Genomic DNA, 21,096 nt, shown 5'->3' with positions numbered 1-21,096 from the left:
ATTCCATTGGTTAGACAGATACTATGGGTATGTTTTAGTTTCAGCTCAACCCAATGATATTGAGCTTCATGTCAGTACTTGTATCATGCAATCCAATTTCAAAACACAACAAAATTAGCATCAAAGTTCATGTAAAGATTAGTTTGAAGTTCTACTTCCTTCCAGTCAGGAACTTGGAATCATAGTCTGATAACTGCTCAAGTAAATCAATCCCACTGGGAACAAAGCTGTGAGTTTTAATAGCTTGAAATATGCAAGTTTCAAATTGATTTCTTAAAAAATACTTATTCATGAGATGTGAATGTTGCTGGTAATGCCAGTATTTATTTTCTCTCACACACTGTCCTTGACAAGGCAGTGGTGAAGCTGTTTTCTTGAACTATTAGAGTCCACATGACATAGCACCCACAGTACAGTCTGGACAGTGTTCCAGGATTTTGGCACAGCAATAATGAAGGAATGGTGATTCAGTTCCAAATCAGGATGGTGCTAGGCTTGGAGGCGGACTTGCAGTTGGCATTCACATGCACTTGCTGCTGCCATCCTTAAACGTAGTAGGGATCATAGGTTTGGAAGATGCTATCAAAACAACCTATATATATGAATACTTCATGACAACCTTTTCATGTGGACTCCATGTCTTCTAGACATGACCAGGAACATATGGATTGGATCAAAATAGTACATTGCAACTGCAGCGAATCTAGAATGCACAAATTATTTACCAGGTTAAAGTCTGAAAGTCCAAAGCACCAATTATTTTAATCTAAATGCTGCAATATTGATATTTTAAAAGCAGGGTCCTTGAAGTTGTGGAAATGCCTATTATGTCCATTAAAATGGAGATGTTTAAGAAGTTCGTATAGCTTGTGAGCAGTGAAATATGTTCACGGCCTGTTCTCAGGGGACATTATGCCACATTACAAAGTGCTTTGCCCCAGGAAATGATTGGTTGGAATGTATATTTATATACTGCTGTTATTTATATTTGTATAGTGTCATTTTCACTTTCTCCTTGTCCAGTCTTTCTGGAACAAATAGCGTCATTGAACTATAACATAAAAGATGGCTGCAGTGGTGAGTGTCAATGCCTAGAAAATCATGGCAGCAGTGAAGCTGACCTTAGATCATCTTTAGAGAATAATTTTTTTGAAAATTATTTTTCAATCAATCATCAGTACAGCTTTAAGACCAGCTAACAACCAGAAAAGCCATAGAGCTGAACATCTGCTGTGAAGGAAACATTACCAAACAGAAAACTCCTCCAGGGAAAACACCAGGACACCTCAGTCTCAAAAAGCCTTATCTAGTTAATAATAGGGGCAACACACCTATGAAAAAATACCAGAAGAGCAGTAAAAGCCTACGAACAGCTAAAGTGAGAAATCTAAAATCTAAGTGAAAAGAAGCCAATAATCAGACGCCAGAGCAAATGTGATCCCTTCAGGGAAAGGACAATAACATTTTTTTCATCCAAAACCTAGGCTGAGGAGTGTAGTTAAAATGTCAAACAGTGACATAACAAATTTCTGAACTATTTAATCAATGATAGAGTTAACAACAGTGAGTTAGGATAATTCTTCATGTACAGGCATAAAGAAAATTAATAGGAAATAAAATTAGAATTGCAATTTGAAGAATTGAATAACCGTGAAATTAGTCAAAGCTTTATGAATTTGATATTTTGAATATCAAATTCAAAGTCTTACAAAAACAAATTGGACAAATGAAAAGAAACTGAATTGATCATGCGGAGTCAAATCTGGCATGAAAATACGTTGGACGCAGGAGAAATTCCAGGCAATCTCATCATGACAGCCAGCTTTGACACAGTCAAATGTCATTGAATCTTGGCAGTCACCTTTGATACAGTCAAAAACAAATAATTGAATCTTATTGAGTGAAGCCATTTTGAGGAAGTTCTATCCACAACACCTTGAACAATCCTTCAGCTATCTTGGAAAAGGAGCAGCTTCATTTATCTCTATTTATTCACCATACTGGCTGGGAGAAGCCAAACGTTAATTTACAAACCACATTTAAAACTGCAGAAACGTTAACAACTTTCAGTTTTAGCACAACAACAAGCTCCGCAACAACAAAGGTTCAACAACAACTTTAATCCGGTAAAAACACCATAGGACAAGATAATGAGTGTGGTACAAGGAAAGCAAAATCCTAACATTTTTCCAAATCAAAAAATAATCAACAACTTCAAGTGTTTGTTCTCAATCAATCAATGCCACAAAACCTTCCGGTATCAATCTTTCCATCAGAAAAATTAAAGCTTTCAGACCTATTTGATAGATCATGAATTGGCAGACATGGAAAGCACAGCTCATAGAATTTTGAACAACATCAGTACTGGACACTAAATCAAATGCTGAACAAGTTAATGCATAACATGGGAAGAATATCAGATCATATGTTACATAGACCATCGATCAATAATAAACAAATTATGCTTAAAGCTGTCTAACTGCTTTTGATCAATATTTCACTTCAACAACAAATTAGATACAAGTAAAATCACACTTCAAAAACACATATCAACTCACAGCAAAGTCTGTTAATAACATAATTAACACCTTCTTACCACCTCCAGGGAGGGGAACATTATACCAGTAGTGTATAGGGTTGAATGGTCCTTGAAATTATGGATTTTTGTATGAGCTGTCACATTTCAATACAAGGCAATTAATTTTAAAATTGTAAAATGAGCATGTAATCGAGGTTGACAGCGGTGTTACTGAGGGAGTGCTGCATCAGAGGTACCAACTTTTAGATAAGGCATTAACTTGCCTGTTATCGCAGGTGGATGTAAAGGATCCCGTGGCACTATTTCAAAGATGAACAATGGAGTCATCGCTGATGTTCTGGCAAGTCTTCATCACACAATCAATATAACTAAAATCAGATTATTCAGATTTTATTACGTTGCTGGTTGCACATAAATTGGCTATCAGTTGTTTCCTATATTACATCACTGTCTGCATTTCATAAGTCATTCATTAGTTGCAGATCATTTTGGGGTGTTCTGTCATTGAAAAACCTCATAAGGCCATAGCAGCATAACAAAAAGAAGAAACAGTAGACCACTTAACCACAAACGAGGTACGTAGACAATTAGTTTTGAAGTGGATAGTTTTTTTGTTATTTATTAGTTCACAAGACGTGGGCATCGCTGCCTAAGCCAGCAGTTATTTCTAATCTCTAAGTATCCTTGAGAAGGGCATACTGTGAAAGTGGTTAGCAAAGCATATGCTATCTTCAGCTTCACATATAGGGGCTTTGAGTACAAAAGCAAGCGAGTTATGGTAAAGCTTTATAATACTCTGATTAGGTCCTAACTTGAGTATAGCATTCAGTTCTGTCACCACACTTTAGGAAAGGTACAAAGATTCTTGTGATGGTGCAGAGAAGATTCATCAAACTGATTCCAGACATGGGGGATTTTAACTGTAAAGTTATGCTGGAAAGGCAGGGGTTATTTTCCTTGGTCAAAGGAGATTGAGGGAAGATTTGATGGAGATTATGACAGACTTTCTGGGCAGCATGGTGGCTCAGTGATTAGCACTGCTGCCTCACAGCGCCAGGGACCCGGCTTCGATTCCAGCCTCGTGTGATTGTCTGTGTGGAGTTTGCACATTGTCTCTGTGTCTGCGTGGGTTTCTTTCCACAATCCAAAGATGTGCAGGTTAGGTGAATTGGCCATGCTAAATTGCCCATAGTGCTTGGTGTATTAGTCCAGGGGTAAATGTAGGGGAATGGGTCTGGATGGGTTACTCTTCAAAGGGTTGGTGTGGACTTGGTGGGCCAAATGGCCTGTTTCCACATTGTAGGTAATCTAATCTTTGATAAGGTAGATCAGGAAAAAATCTTCCTATTAGCTGACTGCACAAGGACTAGAAGATACAAATTTAGAATTGTGGGTAAGAGATGCAGGAGTATGGGGAAGTACCACTTTTACCTAGTCAGTGGTAATGATGTGGTATTAGCTCCCATGAGCCCCTCATCTTTGAAGTAATGGCTATAAGAAGTTGTCCGTTTGCCTGGGAGAACAGGACAGAGTCAGAAATGGATCTATATTCCATTTCTCATTGCGATTATCGTTTAATTCTCATGAAAATGCTTCTCGAGAAGAACGTCTATTTAACCTAATATTTGACTCTTACTTCATCACTGAATTGAAAAGCAGTTATTGCAACACAAATTATATACTTAAATTGTGAAGAAAAATTGATTTTGCATTTCCATAGAAACCATTTACAACTTCAGGGTATCTCAAAGCACTTGACAACAAACAAAGTACTTTTTAAAATAGTATCACAGTTGTAACGTAAAAATCACAAAAGCTAATTTCCACAATTTGGAGATGCCGGTGTTGGACTGGGGTGTACAAAGTTAAAAATCACACAACACCAGGTTATAGTTCATCAACCACCTGATGAAGAAGCTTTGTTCCGAAAGCTGGTGCTTCCAATTAAAGCTGTTGGACTATAAACTGGTGTCGTGTGATTTTTAGTTTCCACAAGTAAGACCCAACAAGCAGTATGATCATGACTACCTGTTTTACTAATATTGGTTGAGGATTGAGAGAAGTCCCCAGCTCCTCTTCAAAATAATCTGTTTTTTTTTCTTTACAACTGAGAGACCTTAATATTTCATCTGAAAGGTAGTACAATGCTCCCTTAAACTAAGTAAGTTGCCATATATGCTCAGTTCAACAAAGCTCTTACAACAGCATCTTCCAAACCAGCACTCTACCACCTAGAAGGACATCAGATGCAAATCTCCCTCCAAGTCCCACAGCATCGTGATATGGAACAAGATTGCTGTTACTTCATTATCACTAGGTCAAAAACTTGGAACTTCATCCCTAACAGCACTGTGGGTGCCTACACCTGATGAACTGCAGCAGGTCAGGAAGGCATATGATGATCACAAGGATAGGCATTAAATCCTGCGTCAGCCTACTGAATTCAAAAAATACATTTCAGAAGAAAGCCATGGAAGAGAAAGAGATGAGGTTCTGAAGAGTGAATATTCACAAATTAGGTAGGAGTTTAAAAAGGAGGTCATGGAGTGTAGAAATATCTGGAATACTCCCGGTGTTACATATTATTGAGAGTAGGAATAGGAAGATATAGCAGATGACTGGGTGACTGAGGAGCTGATGCAGGGAACAGGGATTCACATTTGTGGATCATTGGAATCTTTTCTGGGGTAGAAGTGACGTGTATAAGAAGGACGAGTCGCACCTGAATTGGAAGGAGACCAATATCCTGGCAGGGAGATTTGCAGGTGCTACACACTTCACCTGATGAAGGAGCAGCGCTCTGAGAGCTTGTGATTTCAAATAAACCTGTTGAACTATAACCTGGTTTCGTGTGACTTCTGACCTTGACCACTCCAGTCCAATATGGCACCTCTACATCATGGCTACTTGGCTACTCAGGAGACTTTAAACTAATGGTGGGGGGGGGGAGCAAAGAGGCAGTGAGAGAAGAGATAAGCCTGAGGGCTGGTACAGTTCAGAAGAAGAGCAAGTCAAATTGTCAAAGCAGGAAAGAGCAGGGCAGAGAACAAGGTAAGGCTGATAAATTAAACTACATTTCTTTCAATACAAGGCACCTGACGGGTAAGGCAGGTGAACTCAGGGCTTGGTTGGGAACATGGGACTGTCATAGCTATTACAGAAACATGGCTCAGTGAAGGGCAAGGCTGGCAGCTTAATGTTCCAGGATGTATATGGTATTGGAAGGATAGAAAAGAGGACAGGAGAGGAGGGGGAGTGATGTTTTAGGTGAGAGATAACATTACAGCTGTACTTAGAGAGGATGTTCCTGGAAGTATGTCTCGTCAAGTTATTTGGGTGGAACTAAGAGAACCAAAAGATTTGGTCACCATATTAGGATTGTAACCATATTGGGATTGTACAATAGTTCCCCCAGTAGTCCATGGGAAATTGAGAAGCAAATATGTAAGGAGATCTCAGTTATCTGTAAGAAAAATAGGGTTGTAATGAGAGGGGATTTTAACTTTCCAAACACAGACTGGGACGGTCATAGTGTTAAGGGCTGGGAAGAAGAGGAATTTGTCAAGTGTGTGCAAGAAAATATTCTGATTCAGTATGTGAATGTACCTACTTCCAGTCTTCCAGCACCTCACCTATGGCTGTCAATGATCCAAATAGCTTAAAAGTGCCCAGCAACCCACTTCCCTAGCTTCCCGCAGAGCTCTGAGATGCATCTGATAAGGTCCTGGGATTTTATCTTCATGCATTTTAAGACATCAGTGCCATCTCTTCTGTAATATGGACACTTTTCAAGATATCACTGTTTATTTCTCCAACTTCTGTAGCTTCCATATCCTGTTTAGTGCCTCACCCATCTCTGGTGGTTTCACACATAGATGGAACCTTGTTGATCTTTGCGAGAAGAAAGTGAGGTCTGCAGATGCTGGAGATCAGAGCTGAAAACGTGTTGCTGGAACAGCGCAGCAGGTCAGGCAGCATCCAGGGAACAGGAGATTCCTGAAGAAGCGCTTATGCCCAAAACGTTGATTATCCTGTTCCCTGGATGCTGCCTGACCTGCTGCGCTGTTCCAGCAACACATTTTCAGCTCTGATCTTTGTGAGGCCCTATTCTTCTCCTTGTTACTCTTTTGTCCTTAATGTATTTGTAGAATCTCATTGGATTCTTCTTAACCTTATTTGCCAAAGCTAACTCATGTCCCCATTTTGCCCTCCTGATTTTCCTCTTAAGTATACTCCTATTCTTCCAGAGAAGGAGCAAAACTTGACCTTCTCTTGGGAAATAAGGCAGGGCAAATGACTGAGGTGTCAGCGGAGGAGCATTTGGGACCTGTGATCATAATTCTATTAGTTTTAATATAATTATGAAAAAGGATTGAACTGATCTAAAAGTTAAAAGTCTAAATTGGAATAAGCCCAATTTTGGCCTTAGTATGGGCAAGAACTTTCAAAAGTTGATTGGGCAAGGCTATTTGCAGGTAAAGGGATGGTTGGAAAGTGGGAGGCCTTCAAAAATGAGATTATGAGAGTCCAGAGGCAGCAGGTTCCTGTTAGTGTGAAGGGCAAGGCTGGTTGGTATAGGGAGATGACTGGAGAAATTGAGGCTCTGGTCAAGTAAAAGAAGGAGGCATATATCCAATATAGGCAGCTGGGATCTAGTGAATCCCTGGACGAGTAGGAATATACTCAAGAGGGAAATCAGGAGGGCAAAATGAGGACATGATTAAGTTTTGGCAAATAAGGTTAAGAAGAATCCAATGAGATTCTACAAATATACTAAGGACAAAAGAGTAACAAGGAAAAGAATAGCGCCCCATAAAGATCAACAAGGCCATCTATGTGTGGAACAGCAGGAGATGGGTGAGACACTAAACAATTACTTTGCATCAGTATTTACTGTAGAGAAGGATATGGAAGCTGCAGAAGTTGGAGAAATAAATAGTGAAATCTAGAAGAGCATCCATATTAGAGAAGAGATGGCACTGGATGTCTTAAAATGCATGAAGGTGGATAAAATCCCAGGACCTGATCAGGTACATCTCAGGACTCTATGGGAAATGAGGGAAGTGATTGCTGGGCCCCTTGCTGAGATATTTGGATTATTGATAGCCACAGGTGAGGTGCTGGAAGACTGGAAGTTGGCAAATGTGGTGCCATTATTGAAGAAAGGCTGTAAGGAAAAGCCAGAGAACCATAGACCAGTAAGCCTGATGTCAGTAATGTGTAAGTTGTTGGAGGGGATTCTGACGGTCAGGATTTAAATGTATTTGGAAAGGCAAGAACTGATTAGGGAGAGTCAACATGGTTTTGTGCTTGTGAAATTGTGTCTCACCAACTTGATTGAATTTTTTGAAGAAGTGACAAAGAAGATTGATGAAGGCAGAGTGGTGGACATTGTCTATGTGGACTTCAGCAAAGCGTTTGACAAGGTTCCACATGGTAGACTGGGTAGCAAGGTTAGATCATATGAAATCCAGGGAGAGCTAACCATTTGGATACAAAATTGGCTCAGAGGCAGGTGACAGAGGGTGACGATGAGAGTTATTTTTTTGAACTGGAGGCCTGTGACCAACGGTGTGCCAAAAGAATCTGTGCTGGGTCCACTGTTTTTTGTAATTTAGATAAATGATTTGGATGTGAATAGAGGATGAATGGTTAGTAAGTTTGTAGATGGCATTAAAATTGGTGATGTACAGGACAGTGAAGAAGGTTATCTCAGATTACAAAGGGACCTTGATCAGATGGGCCGATGGGCTGAGGAGTGGCAGATGCAGTTCAATTTAGATATATGTGAGGTGTTACATTTTGGTAAGGCAAATCAGGGCAGGACTTACACAGTTAATGATAGAGTGCTGGGGAGTGTTGCCAAACAAAGAGATCTTTGGTTGCAGGTTCAGCGTTCCTTGAAGGTGGAGTCACAGGCAGACAGGATAGTGAAGAAGGTGTTTTGCACGCTTGGTTTTATTGATCACTTGAGTATAGAAGTTGGGATGACATGTTTCAGTTGTACAGGACACTGGTTAGGCCACTTTTGGAATACTGTATGCAAATTAGTCTCCCTCCTACAGGAAAAATGTTGTTAATCTTGAAAAGGTTCAGAAAAGATTTACAAGAATGTTGAGGAAGGTTGGAGAATTTGAGCTATAGAGAAAGGCTGCATAGGCTGAGGCTATTTTCCCTGGAGCATCAGAGGCTGAGCGGTGACCTTATAGAGATTTATAAAATCATGAGGAGTATTGATAGGGTGAATAGTCAAGAGCTTTCTCCCAGGGTAGAGTCCAAAACTAGAAGGCACAGGTTTAAGGTGAGAAGGGAAAGATTTAAAAGGGACCCAAGGTGCAATCTTTTCACGCAGAGGGTGGTGCATGTATGGAATGAGCTGTCAGAGGAAGTAGTGATGGCTGGTACAATTATAATATTAAAAGGCATCGGATGGGGAAATGCATTGGAAGGATTGCGAGTGAAATGGGCCAAATGCTAGCAAAAGGGACTGGTAAATTTCGGATATCTGGTTAGCATGGACGACTTGGACCGAAGTGTATGCTTCTGTGCTGTATAACTCTATGTTAGTCAATAGTATTTGATCTGGCAATAATAGATACAGTCAATGTAAAATATTTGTAAATCCCTTCACATGCAATCATTTAAAAGGTTTGAATTAGTTGGAACACTAAATAAGTTTCTAATGTTTGGGATCCTCTGTAAAATATAGGATATGTTGTAGTGTGTGTCTGGGGCCAAAAGCCCACCCCACTATTTATTTACTTCACTTAACTCTGTCAGTTTGTTCATTAAATGTATTCTGTGCAAGCCAGATATTCCTCCTTCAGAAAAATCTCTGAGCTTCATTCAGCACTCTGCATTCCACAAATGCTTTTAATTCAGGGAAATGAAGGGGACTGGCCTTCAAAACATTCCCTCGGATCTAATAATATTTTCTCAGACATCATTAAGATAGCTTCACCAGGCAAAACAGGTCCTTATTGGAGCAGGAAGTTTCTGCATCAAATAAAATCCAATTTAAAATTGCAATCCAGTATGTGTCTTAAATTGACGGTAAAAGTAATGAATATCAAACATTGGAGAAGTGCAATTAGATGTCTTAGGTAAGACTACAATGGCTAATAGCCAATCAGCAAACAACAACAGCTTGCACTGAAAACAAAAAGTGCTGGGGATCACAGTGGGTTAGGCAGCATTCATGGAAAGAAAGCAAACTAACATTTTGAATCTTCTGTCATCTAGGCTCGAAACGTTAGCTTGTTTTCTCTCCATGGATGCAGCCTGATTCCAGCATCTGCAGTAATTTATTTGTATAACAATAGCTTGCATTTACTTGGTGCCATTCAAGGAGCTTCAGAAGACATAAGGAGAGAGATAACCAAAAGGTTGGTCAAAGAAATAGGTTTTAGGAAGAGTTTTAAGGAAGAGAGAGAGGCGGACCTAAGTTTAGGAGGGAAATACAGCTAGCTGTAACACAGCTGACAATCATGGAACACTGAATATTGGGACAGCAGAGGAGGCTAGAATTGAAGGGTTGTATGGATAGAGTAGAGATCACACCAAGTTTTGAAAAGAGTACAAATTAGAGAGAAGCTGTTTTGGAATCAACCTAAAGTGTTATTTTCTAATTCACTATCCCTCAACATTCAATAATACGTCCAGTGGCTCACTAAGTCTGGAGTTGCATTCCCAGGCCACTACTCCATATTACTATCCTGCCACACAAATACAGTTGGCATTTGCTCTGCTGAATTGTTACTAAATAGAAGATGCCATGAAAGCATTACTGAGCTGCCGAATGCAATTATCATCACTTAGGAATCTTCATTATTGGATTTTAGTAAAAGGAAGGTCCCTGGTTAATGATGGGAATAAGCAGAAGAGGAAGTTCCCAGTGAACTCCCTGCAAATGTAAAGCTTTTCATCAGACTCTCCATACAAATTGTGAGAAGTGAGAGGCTCTATATTTCAGGGGGAAGACTGAACAGGCTGGGTATCTTTTCTGTAGAAAAGTGAAGGCTGCGGAGTGACCTGACAGGTATCTTTAAAACTATAAAGTGTGTTCAATAGAGTAGACGTCACAATGTTTTCACATGTCTGAGTCTCTTAAACTAGAAATATAAACTTAGAATAGTCACAAAGAAATCTGTAAGGGATAAGAGGTGTGTGGAGAGCAAAGGCACCAGAATAGCCAATCAACTGGTTTTTGTATTGTACATTTGATGTAATCCACAAACAAATTCAGTATAATATCCCATTCTGAGAGAATATGGGATTCAATATCACATGGAATAGTTGAAGATAAAGCTAGACACATATGAAGGACACATAAAGATAATGCTGAGAGAGAGAGAGATGAAGAGAGGTGGGTAAAAGAGAGATGCATATGGAATATAAACACAGCATGGTCTGTTCAGGCCAAATGGCCAATTTCTGTGCTCTATAATTCTGCAGAATTTCTAAAGTCAATTTGTCAGCACATGTTGCACTATCTAATCTGATGGTAAAGCAAAACATCATTTGCAAGCTGCTCTGTTTCTGACAGTCCACCTGCCTGACAGTTCCTGATTCAGAGCTTAAAAATGTTGCTGGAAAAGCACAGCAGGTCAGGCAGCATCAAAGGAGCAGGAGAATCGACGTTTCCGGCATAAGCCCTTCTTCAGGAATTGAAGGGCTTATGCCCGAAACGTCGATTCTCCTTGCTCCTTTGATGCTACCTGACCTGCTGCGCTTTTCCAGCAACACATTTTTAAGCTCTGATCTCCAGCATCTGCAGTCCCCACCTTCTCCTAGTTCCTGATTCAGGTAAAATATTGACAAAGCTAACTGACAGAGTTAATTAGTGTCTCTCTCCCTTCAGTACAATGGAAGTATTCGAAAGGAAACAAAGTCCCTGAAAGTTTTACACAAGAACTTAGAGCATAGGCACACAATGATAACTGATTCAGGACTCTACTCAAGAGCAGATGTGAAGTGAAAATGAGGACTGCAGATGGTGGAGATCAGAGTTGATAGCATGGTGCTGGAAAAGCACAGTAGGTCAGGCAGCATCCTGGGATTAGGAGAATTGACGTTACAGGCATAAGCCCTTCATCAGGAATGAGGCTTGTGGGCTGTGGGGCTGAGAGATAAATAGGATGGGGTAGGATTGGGGGAAGGTAGGTGAGAATGTGTTCAGTAGATGAAGGTGAGGGAGAAGGTGATAGGTTGGAGAGGAGGATGGTGTGGATAGATGGGAAAGGTGATGGACAGGTCAGAAGGGCAGTACCGAGTTGGAGGCTTGGGATTCCTCCATCACCAAACCGTTACCACCCGACGACTGGAGGAGGAATGCCTCATATTCCGCCTTGAGGACCCTGCAACCACACTGGATCAATGTTTCCTCATTTCCCCTCCCCCCCACCAGGCAGCATCCAAGTTGCACGAGAATTCCCCAAGAAGGGCTTATGCCCCAAACGTGGATTCTCCTGCTCCTCCGATGCTGCCTGACCTGCTGTGCTTTTCCAGCACCACACTCTCGACTGTACTCAAAGTGATACCAATAAGCTTGATTTTTTCACACACAAGCACAGTAAATCCCCAAGGGGTATGTATTATTTCGGATGTTAACTGTTCATGATTTTCTTATGTTGGAATATTTGACAGTTCTTTATCCTACAGCTTATGTTCTGAACCACTGTCTCCTCCATTTGTAAATGGCATTAGGGCTATCATGCTGCATAATTTATCCATCTCATTCCACAACGGAAATCAAAACATCAATTCTGCAAAGGTAAGCCTCTGTTCGGAGGAGACACAAACGCCACCTCTCTCAATACACACACCCATTCAGATTAGTCCATGCATTGGTCTGATTTGACGAGCAGAGATCTACAGATGGCAATTAACCCTTTGTGGTTTCCCCCTCCCCTTCCCTCAATGGTTGAAAATATTCAACACTTGCTCACAGTTAGCTAGCATTTCAAGTTTTAATATGAAACAGCCAATGAAAATAGCATTTCACTTTCTAAAAGACGTCCCTTTTATTCTCAAAAGTGCTGACCCAGAGTGCTGGCGATATCCATGCCCACCCACTTCAAGCTGAAATCTAGGTTGGTAGGTTCCGAGGGATGGCGGTGGTCTTTCTGCAGTAGGTGATAATATCGCACCTCGCTCCCCCCCCCCCCCCTCCAACCCCGCACTGCTGGGGAAGCTAATAAGGTTTTTTTTGTGTGTGTGAAAGCACTTGGGAGTTAAAGTCAGTGCAGCACAATGGCTGATTCTTTACTCCGGGACCACATCCAAAACGTGCGCCGGTATTCTCAGGCGACCCACAGTGGGTATTCCAGGGCTGAGAACGAGTTGATGGGAAGAAGCCAAACTCTTACTGATAGCCTTTTTTTTTGTTGTTGTTTTCATGTCAACAACTGACAGAGAATCCATTTAGTCGTTTTGGGGAGTCGCGTTAATTCATCTGCCACAGGTTATTTTTCTTGAAGCTAGCAGTTTCTAATAGGGATCGAACTGCGGGTGAATTACTTTTTCCACACACCGGGGTAATCGGGCACCTGACCCCTGGTGCAGTGACTGTACAACCTCCAGAGAAACCACCTTTGTCACACAAAATGCAGTGACAGCAGAAACGCGTGTTTCCCTTGTTTATCTCTTTAACAGATTAGTGCTGTCACACTGGGACACGCTGAACCCAATGCTGCACCTCAGTCTAATCCCCTTTTCGCTAGAAATGAAGAGCAAGCAGACACCTACAAATTAAATTCGTTAAGCTACCAAAATTATATAGAGGCAGGAGGCCGTTTAGTAAAACGGTGCTGATCGTATTAGCACCAAAGCCAGGGGAAACGAACAGACTGCAACACACCCAACTCGGGACACGATGTTTCTAGTATATTAGCACAGTTAAAGATATTGCCACAGAAGTAGCACTCTGCCGTACCTTCAGGAGTCTAACTGATGGCAGGAAAGCCGCATGACACAGTTTACGGATGGTCCAGTTCAAAGGCCTGGGAGCTTCGGTGTGGCTCATGACGGGTTAGTCCTGGCATGGAGTGGAGCGGAGCCAGACGAAAGGGGCAAATCCAGGGACTGAAGGAACAGCGGCAGCAAACAGCCAATTCAACTGAATGGATCTTTCGACAAGAGAGCAGCAGCTAATGTGTATTTATATATTTTTTTTACATATTGTATATACATCCACCACTTCAGCATGTGAGGATAATCGTTAGTCCTGTTCCTTTCCAGGGTATCAAAGCTCCGGTGGACTAGTTCCCAGGTATGTAGATCACAACAGGCTAAGAGCAGTCAGCTGCCCAGGGGAGGGCTGGTTGATTTTCCCTCACCGTCTCTCTGAAAAGCGAGATAAGATTCATCCGGCAGTGTAGTCTCCGCCGAGACTGAGCTAGAAAGACCCAGTTACAGCAAAAGGCTTTCCAGCGCAGCACATCAGAAATTTCAGATGGGTGTTTTACTTGCACGCTGGGGTTTTGTTTTAAGTTTGTAAACGTGTGTGGCTGCTCCACAAGGGGCAAGTGGACAAGTGCGGGCACCAAAGTATTTCTGCCCCAGAGTTAACGGTTTCAGTGCCGAATTCTACCTGTGGATCTCAGCGAATGCAAAGAAAGGATTTCTCTCGTCATCGCCAAGCGCCCCAAAGCACCTTGTACCTCATGTTGTTTCACCCAAACTGTCCAGCGGCCAATTTGCACACAGTAAGCTCCTACAAACAGCAACCAGAGCATGTATTTTAGTAATAATGGGGGGGAGAGTAAATATTGAGCAGGGAGATCAATATTCTTCTTGGAAACAGTAATGGCCATGTGTGATCTCTGTCATCACCTGATGGGACCTCAGCTTATTTTTCATTCATTCTCAGGATGAGGGTGTTACAGGCTCGGACAGCATCATCCCCAATTGCCCAGCGGGCAGTTTAAACTCACCCACATTGCTGTGGGGCTGGAGTCGCATGTCACTGGAAGGGTAGCAGTTTCCTTCCCTGAAGGACAAGAGTGAAATAGATGGGTTGTCCCAACAATCAACAATGGATTCGTGGTCATCATTGGATGAGTAATTCCAGGCTTTTATTGAATCGAACCTGACTACCCAGAACTTTATCTGGGTCTCTGGATTAACAGGCCAATGATAATGCCACAAGACGGTTGCCTCACCCCGACCCCAGCTTAAACGTGTCGTCTATAATATGGCAGCTCAGATAATGCAGCACTCCCTCAGCACTGCCCGCGGAGTGCCAGCCTTGATTCCTCTACTCAACTTCTAGTTTCTGTACTTTGTATCCCCAAGTTATGCAGCCCAGGATGGAGAATGTGAGAATGTGTGTAAGGATCACCTCTAATGATCACAGCTTTTCATGCTAAGGCAAAATTCAGGAGTCCCACCTGAGGCATTTCCAGATGGAGATGTCCCCACATTTGGTGCTCAGGAAATACAGCAAATGGAGAAAAAAAATCCAGAATTACTAGTTCTGGTCAGATTATTCCTGGAAGTTTCATCACATGGCTTCCTGCCTCCAAATAACTTCTCCCACAATAATCTTCGTTCTAAAGCTATCTTACTATCCTTCCTTCCATCCAATGACTTCATCTGTACTTCCCATTGCCTCAGGAAAGGTTCCAACATCAACAAAGACCCTTTCCACTCTGGTTATAATCTCTTCCAACCTCTTCTATCAGGCAAAAGATACAAAAGCATAAGCACACAGATCAACCGGTTCTTCCCCACGGTTATTAGACTTTTTTTTAGATTCCCTACAGTGTGGTAACAGGCCCTTCGGCCCAACAAGTCCACACCGACCCTCTGAAGAGCAATCCACCCTGACTACTGCACCTATCACTACGGGCATTTTAGCATGGCCAATTCACATAACCTGCATATCCTTTGAAATGTGGGAGGAAGCCGGGGCACCTTGGGGAAACCCACATAGACACGGGGAAAATGTGCAAACTCCACACAGATAGTTGCCAGAGGCGGGAATTGAACTCGAGTCCCTGGAGCTGTGAGGCAGCAGTGCTAACCACTGAGCCACCGTGCCGCCCTTTTGAATGGACCTGTCAAATTTCAAATTTAATGTTGATCTCACTCTTTGTGCACCTACTCTGCAGCCATGACATTGTATTTCTCACTCTGTTCCATTACCCTTATGCACTTTGCATGTTATCATCTGCCTGTATTGTATGCAAAACAAAACTTCTACTGTACCTAGGGACATGTGACAATAATAAATCAAATCTTTGGCACCTTCAGTGTTGTAAAACATCTCAAGGCACTCCACAGGAACTTCAGCCGCCAAAAAAACACACACTGAGCCATATACAGAGTAGTGAGAGCAAAGTTTGGACTTAGAGGTGGGTTTTGAGGAGCATCCTAAAGGTGGAAAGACAGGTGGAGATGTTTAGGGAGAGAATTCCAGAGCTCAGGGCCCACTAAGCATAACGCAGAGTCACCAATGATGGTGGGATGAAAACTGGAAGAGGCCAGAACTGAAGGGCTACAGAGCTCTTTGAGGAGGGGACAGTGAAAGAGGCTGGAAAGATCAAGAGGGTGAGAAAATGGAGGGATTCAAAAACAAGTCTAAGATAAAACTGAGCTGACAGACAGTGTATGTCAACTACAGAGCATGGCATAAGTTAGGACACAGGAGTTTTGGATAATCACAAGCTTACGGAAGATAAAATGTGAAAGTCCAGCCAGGAGTGCTCTGGAACCATCAAGTCTAGGGGCAACAAAGCAAAAAATGAAGGTCTTAGAAACAAACTTAAAAAAAATGTCAATGTCTGTTCTAAATCCCCAGGAACCAATCTCTCCTGTTTTTGTTTTATTGTAACAGCATCTTGAAGATTAACCTTTCCTGCTGGGCACTCCATGAGTATCCAGGAGGGTTGACAACCCTAACCCTATGGAGAAATACAGAAATGTGGGAATTGATAGTGGCAGGTAAAATACGAGTTGCAAGGGTCAGAAAGGAAATGAGGAATTCAATAGGGCTTCTAGTTACTATTATACAGGATGTGATGGCCACTGGCTGAGTCAGCACTTATTGTCCATCCCCCCCAATCACTCCTAAAGGTGCTGGTGGGCTGCCTTTTTGCAATCTACGTGAGGTATGTCCACAGTGGTTCTAGGGAGTTTTCGGGCATTCATCCTGTATTTTATCCCACAGTAAGGGAATGATGATAGAGTTTCAAATCAGGATGGCATATGGTTTGGAAGAGATCGTGAAGGTGGATGGTGTTCCCATTCATCTGTCAAACTTGCTGTTCCAAATGGTAGAAGTCATGGGTTCAGAAGGTGCTATCACAGCAGCCTCAGTGTGTGGCTGGAATGTATGTTTTAAACAGCTTACATAGCTGGTGAAATGAAACAGCTCACGGTAAGTCGGCTGACAACAGAGGAAATGAGGAGACAGTGAGGTGTGCAGATGATCAGAGCTGAGAGCTGGAAAAGCACAGCAGGTCAGGCAACATCCAAGGAGCAGGAAATTCAACATTTCGGGCCAGAGTCGTGATGAAGGGCTCCAGCCCAAAATGTCGATTCTCCTGCTCCTCAGATGCTGCCTGACCAGCTGTGCTTTTCCAGCAACATACTCTCAACAGAGGAAATGAGACCAGACTCAAAGGGTTGGAGATGAGGATAAATTTTAAGGTTAGAAGAGGTCTCAGAGAGATATTTGAACACAAGGTTGAGGATTTTATTCTGGGATATTGGAGTGTCAACTCAAGACAGCAAAGACAGGAGTAATGATGAGTGAATGAGGATTGGGGAGGGATTGACTATGAGCAGCAGAGCTGAGGATTACGGGTCAAAAAATTAGAGGCTAGCAACAAGAACACTGGAACTCTGGTGGTGATCAGAGCAATAAAAGAGGGTAACAGCAACTGGTGGGCTGAAGCAGGGGCAGTGATGGGACAGTGAGTGGTCCTTGTAACTGAGGAATTATGAGATTGAGTGCTCAGATTGGGGTCAGATAGACTGTGAATGGATTGGTTCAAGCTGAGACAGTAGCTGCAGAGGGAGGATAGAATCATGGAAACTATTAGGGGTTTGGGATGGGAGCCAAACTTTCCTTAAATTTAACTGAGATAATTTTTTTTTCTAAACCAAGATCAACAGTTCAACAACTAGGAGACAGGAACACATCAAGAAAACTCTGGAATCCAACCTCCCATCATGACTATCTCTTGCCACAACTGTATGAAAATAAATGTATGATGGAAGTAAGGAGAAGAGACAGTATTCTATAAATAAGACATTGAGAACAGATTTCAAAACAGCCTCTTCCCTACTTTATAAACCTCAATAGCAGCATGTAAATGATTGAGAATTGAATGAACTAACCCTGTTAGCATATGATCTATGGACTTTAATACAGAGTAGTTAACCTTTCATTTTTATTCTGTAAATCATTTTGCAACATGTAATTATTTGTGTACTGAAATGTTCATAATTGTGCAATCCTACTATTATTTTGAGTATTTTATTTTTTGAAGATTGTATCTAGCTATGTTATGAATTAGGATGATGTGTCTTATTTGTATCATCATCACCTTGTGCCATGATAAGCTTTCAATAAACCAATTATCTACCTGATGGAGAGGTAGAGTTAGTGTTGTCAATACATCTGTAAGATGCTTGACCCCTGATGATGTTGCCAAATTTGATTAAGAAAGAGGGAGACCAAGGACAGCTTGAGTAAGGAGAACTTACTGGACAGAAACCATGCAATCAGTCAATCATTATGTCATTGTTCTCTACACAAAATAACTCTGGGAAGTAACTTGCTTCTTGGCTTTTAAACTCCCATTTACACTTGCTATTTGAAAGAAGGTTGAGATCCTCAGGGGTTACTTTTTTTAACAAAACATAATAGTGCCTATTATTGGTGCTTCTTTATTCCTTGGATCTTCCCAGCACATTACTCTTGTTTCGTCCTTCCAGGCCACGGCCAAAGCCACCTGAAAATTTGACCTGCAATGATTTGCAGCAGCTTAAATACCTCCTTTGAAAGCTCTTGAATTTTTTTTCTCTTTGGGATTGGAATTCAGAAGCCACAAGTGGTGAATAAATAAAAGGAAATGATTTGTTCTCTCACCCTGAATAATCACCTGAGTCTGGAAAAAGATAATGGCTTCTGAAAGGTTTCCAGTGATGAAATTATCCCAAATATGGCTAAGAACCTCATTCTTCAAGTCGAATTGTACATTACTTAAGTCCAACTGATTTACTTAGTTTGTATCTTTTAGTTCCATTGATTTTTGGAGGGGTATTCGTGGAAGAGAGATTTGCATCCAATGAAATAAGAAAGGGATGGGCAAGATGAGGTAGGAGATGAATAGACAGATCAAAAGGCCCACTGCACAGTTAAGAAATACTAAATAATTGTTTTCTGTATCACCTCAAACCTAATCCACAGCTGCAAACATCGAGAGAGCTTGAGACAATGAAAGGATTTGAAATAAAGAACATGCATTTCTGAACTGATGGACAGCAGAGCTCCACAAACGCAGACTGCGGTATAAGTTAGGACACACGGTATAAGTTAGGACACAGGAGTTTTTGATGACAGAAGGTAAAATGTGGGAGTCCAGCTGTGAGTTCCATTGGAATTGTCCAGTCTAGAGGCAGCAAAGCAAAGAATGAAGGTCTGCGAAACAAATTTTAAAATGGTCTCTCTTCTAGGTCCTGAGGGTTTTACTTCTCCTGGGCTTGAAGTTTAACCTTTCTTGCAGAAATCTCAGGATGGTTGGCAACCCTAGCACTATGGAGAAATGCAGAAATGTGGGAATTGATTGTATTGGGTAAAGCATCAGTTGCAGGGGTCAGAGAGGGAAAGTGGTCACCTTCACAAACAGAAACATCAAGCATCTGTGCTACTGAACAACTTCACAACATCAAAGTCTTTCAGGAGGTCACCCTCAGACTTCTGTGTTTTAGTGGAAGGAGCCGCACCTTCTTGATTTTTCCTGATAGTTAGAAGTTTTCCAGTTGACCATATCATCATATCAGCTTGGCTTCCAGATACTTAAAATATCCAAGTGAATAACAGACTGCTAAATTGAGCACAACCCATTTAGATTCACATTCACACTCAGATCACTCGCAATAAGCAAGGAAAAGTTAATTCCTGAGAAATCTCACTTGCCTTAGTGATCTGGTTCACGATAATCAGGTCATTTTAGGGTTGATATTCAGAGTGACCCAACAGCGTTGAGTTATTAATTATGCTGCTTGGTTTCAGACACAAGATGCTCAAGTAGAATGATTCTGCAGAGAGAGAATCTCTGCTCATGAAAGCTTATTCTAATATCATACTACAGAAAGCAGAGCAAAGCTTTTGCATCAATTAAGTGAGATGAAATTCTAACCTGTATGTATCTATCCTATGTTTAGCTTCCTTTTTCACATTAAATGGATATTAATATTGCATTGTCGAAGACATTAGGACAGGAACAGTCGAAAACTCAAATAAGGTGACCCTGGGCTACCAAAGTTCCTAAGCTGGCTATGAACTAACCAATCGAGTTGGCATTGGTGGTTGGAGAAGGGAGTGCGGTTGTGCTGATCTGCTTCTGTAAAAAGAAGAATTACGACAACAGTGTGCATTTAGAGAGTACCTTTACTAACCCAAAAGCCTTCAATCAGAGTATTATCAAAACAAAGTGTGACAATAGCTACAAAGTTAAAAATCACACAACACCAGGTTGTAGTCCAACAGGTTTATTTGGACGCACTAGCTTTCGAAGCACTGTTCCCTCATCAGGTGGTTGACAAAGTCCTGATGAAGGAGCGTCGCTCCGAAAGCGAGTGGGCTTCCAATTAAACCTGTTGGACTATAACCTGGTGTTGTGTGACTTTTAACTTTGTACACCCCAGTTCAACACCGGCTCCTCCACAGAATAGCGACAAAGTGAAATGTTAGACAGGTGGAAAGAAAAACCTGGTCAATGAGGTAGGCTTTAAACAGCATCTTAAATAAATTAAGACAGCTGAAGGAAAGGTCCACTATAGTGGAGCTTTTAAAATCAGAAAATCTCAAGAGAAGCATCAAGAATCTGAGGAATGCAGACGTCTTGGGAGGACTGAGGGGGATTACAGAGATTGGAAGAGGCAAAAATCATGTAGCAGTTTGATGACAAGAATGAGAGGTTTAATATTGGGATGGACTGGCAACAACTGTGGTAAAATAAGGCAAATGACAGTCAGTGACTACCAGTGTTTTATTCCCTTAGCTTAATGTGGGCGGCATGGTGGCACAGTGGTTAGCACTGCTGCCTCACAGCGCCAGAGACCCGGGTTCAATTCCCACCTCAGGCGACTCTCTGTGTTTCCTCCCGGTTTCCTCCCACAGTCCAAAAATGTGCAGGTTAGGTGAATTGGCCATGCTAAATTGCCCGTAGTGTTAAGTGAAGGGGTAAATGTGGGAGAATGGGTCTGGGTGGGTTATGCTTCGGCGGGTCGGTGTGGACCTGTTGGGCCGAAGGGCCTGCTTCCACACTGTAAGTAATCTAAACTACTGCAGTTACAGGGTGAGAATTTCCACCACCACCATC

At 41.7% G+C, this 21,096-nt stretch overlaps 1 protein-coding gene across 5 annotated transcripts in view; it reads right to left on the bottom strand.

The window, feature by feature from the left end:
• trpm3 (transient receptor potential cation channel, subfamily M, member 3) overlaps positions 1-21,096 on the bottom strand; it is a 489,546-nt gene that overhangs the window by 290,311 nt on the left and 178,139 nt on the right. For 3 of the 5 annotated variants that reach the window (XM_043716555.1, XM_043716563.1, XM_043716589.1), the window contains exon 1: positions 13,473-13,562. The exons of the other annotated variants lie outside the window; for them this stretch is intronic. In XM_043716555.1, the coding sequence (XP_043572490.1) occupies positions 13,473-13,562 (90 nt within the window). Of the gene's footprint in view, positions 1-13,472; positions 13,563-21,096 lie in introns of those variants that run through there. 5 annotated transcript variants of the gene reach the window in all.

The sequence above is a fragment of the Chiloscyllium plagiosum genome, chromosome 2, assembly GCF_004010195.1.
Source record: "Chiloscyllium plagiosum isolate BGI_BamShark_2017 chromosome 2, ASM401019v2, whole genome shotgun sequence".
NCBI classification, from domain to species: domain Eukaryota; kingdom Metazoa; phylum Chordata; class Chondrichthyes; order Orectolobiformes; family Hemiscylliidae; genus Chiloscyllium; species Chiloscyllium plagiosum.
This window is presented reverse-complemented; position numbering and strand designations above follow the sequence as displayed.